Source organism: Molothrus aeneus, unplaced genomic scaffold (genome assembly GCF_037042795.1).
Source record: "Molothrus aeneus isolate 106 unplaced genomic scaffold, BPBGC_Maene_1.0 scaffold_34, whole genome shotgun sequence".
NCBI lineage: Eukaryota > Metazoa > Chordata > Aves > Passeriformes > Icteridae > Molothrus > Molothrus aeneus.
In genome coordinates, this window is record NW_027099005.1 from 3,998,473 (window position 1) to 4,000,719 (window position 2,247).

Sequence of the window (2,247 nt, forward strand, 5' to 3'; positions counted from 1 at the left end):
GGGGGTCAGGGCTGACTCCCAGGTGTCCTGCAGGCCAAGGTCCAGCTCCTGACACAACATTGGCCAGCAGCAATCAGGGCTCCAGCAACAGAGCTGAAGGAAGGTCCCCTAGACATAGACAAGGAGGAGGTGTTCAGTGGCAGGAAAGACTCTATGAGAAAGGGCTTTGACTTTTCTGTGAGAAATCTCCCCTCCATTGCCCTGTCTTTCCTCCTTCTGCAGGTTGAAATGCCCAGACACAGCAAATGTCCAACAGCAGCTCCATCAGGCACTTCCTCCTGCTGGCATTGGCAGACACGCGGCAGCTGCAGCTCCTGCACTTCTGCCTCTTGCTGGGCATCTCCCTGGCTGCCCTCCTGGGCAACGGCCTCATCATCAGCGCCATAGCCTGCGGCCACCACCTGCACACACCCATGTTCTTCTTCCTGCTCAACCTGGCTCTCAGCGACCTGGGCTCCATCTGCACCACTGTCCCCAAAGCCATGCACAATTCCCTCTGGCACACCAGCACCATCTCCTACTCAGCATGTGCTGCACAGCTCTTTCTGTTTGTCTTTTTCATTTCAGCAGAGTTTTCCCTCCTGACCATCATGTGCTACGACCGCTACGTGTCCATCTGCAAACCCCTGCACTACGGGACCCTCCTGGGCAGCAGAGCTTGTGCCCACATGGCAGCAGCTGCCTGGGCCAGTGCCTTTCTCAATGCTCTCATCCACACGGCCAATACATTTTCCCTGCCCCTGTGCCATGGCAATGCCCTGGGCCAGTTCTTCTGTGAAATCCCACACATCCTCAAGCTCTCCTGCTCCAAATCCTACCTCAGGGAACTTGGGGTTTCTGTTTTCACTACCGCTTTAGCATTTGGTTGTTTTGTGTTCATGGTTTTCTCCTATGTGCAGATCTTCAGGGCTGTGCTGAGGATCCCCTCTGAGCAGGGACGGCACAAAGCCTTTTCCACCTGCCTCCCTCACCTGGCCGTGGTCTCCCTGTTTATCACCACTGCAGCATTTGCCTACCTGAAGCCCCTTTCAGTCTCCTCCCCACTCCTGGATCTGTTGGTGTCAGTTCTGTACTCAGTCGTTCCTCCAGTACTGAACCCCTTAATCTACAGCCTGAGGAACCAGGAGCTCCAGGCTGCAGTGTGGACACTGCTGACTGGACAATTTCAGAAACATTAAACTGCTGGTAGGTTTCTGCAAGTCACTTGTAATAAAAGTCATCTTTGATAGTACTTGGGTCTGGTGGTTTGTTCTTTTCATTCCTTTGTTTTAATTTTTTAATATGGTCCAGAAATAAATGCCATTGTTTGTGCCATTTCTCATTTTGTTTCTCTCTACCTTCACTGTGGCCACAGAATGTACCAATGAGGAACCTGTGCTCTCAGTGGCTTTAAATAAACTAAAGAATCTCCCAGCAAAGTTTTCTGCAGAGATCCCCATTTTGTTGCCTTCTCTGGACCTGCACAGCAATGTCTGTGTGCAGAGCTGGGGGCAGATCAGTGCTGGCACAGAAGCCCTGCTCCTGCTGGCCACACCATTCCTGATCCAGGCCAGGAGCCATTGGCCTTCTTGCCCACCTGGGCACACTGCTGCCTCATGTCCAGCCTGCTGTCCATCAGTGCCCCCAGGTCCCTTTCTGCCTGGCCGCTCTCCAGCCACTCTGTCCCCAGCCTGTAGCGCTGCAGGGGCTGTTGTGGCCAAAGTGCAGGAGCCAGCACTTGGTCTTGTTCAACCTCACCTTGTTGGATTTGGGCCCTGGATCCAGCCTGTCCAGGTCCCTCTGCAAAGCCCTCCTACCCTCCAGCAGATCCACACTCACACCCAGCTTGGTGTCACCACAGCTCCTAGAGGTCAAAGAGTGTCACAATGCTCTCCATGATTCCATGAGGCCTTCCAGTGTCACAATGCCCCTTTGGTTCCATGGCACCCCTTTGGTGTCAAAAATTACCTTGGATCCTTGGGTCCCACAGTGTCACAATGGATCCTTGGTTCCATGAGGTCTCACAGTGCAGCAATGCTCTCCTTGGTCCCACAGTGTCACAATGTCCTCTTGGTCCTAAGGGCTATCATGGTGTCAAACATGTTTCCTTCATTCCATGAGTCCCTGCAGAGCAACACTGGCCCCTTGGTTCCATGGGGCCATGCAGCGTCACAATGGCCCCATCATTGCACGAGGTCCTGCAGTGTCACAATGGCCTCCATGGTTCCACAAGGTCACACAGTGTCACAGGGGTCCCTTGGTCCCATG

General features: G+C 53.7%; 1 protein-coding gene across 1 annotated transcript; it reads left to right on the top strand.

Moving 5' to 3' along the window:
- The first annotated feature begins 245 nt into the window (after window positions 1-245).
- Window positions 246-1,178, top strand: LOC136570514 (olfactory receptor 14J1-like). The gene has a single exon (XM_066570977.1). The coding sequence runs from the start codon at window positions 246-248 to the stop codon at window positions 1,176-1,178; it is 933 nt and encodes a 310-aa protein (XP_066427074.1).
- Window positions 1,179-2,247: the final 1,069 nt, after the last annotated feature.

Coding starts and splice junctions, on each gene's coding strand:
- LOC136570514 (XM_066570977.1), top strand. CDS start 246: ATGTCCAACAGCAGCTCCATCAGGCACTTCCTCCTGCTGGCATTGGCA.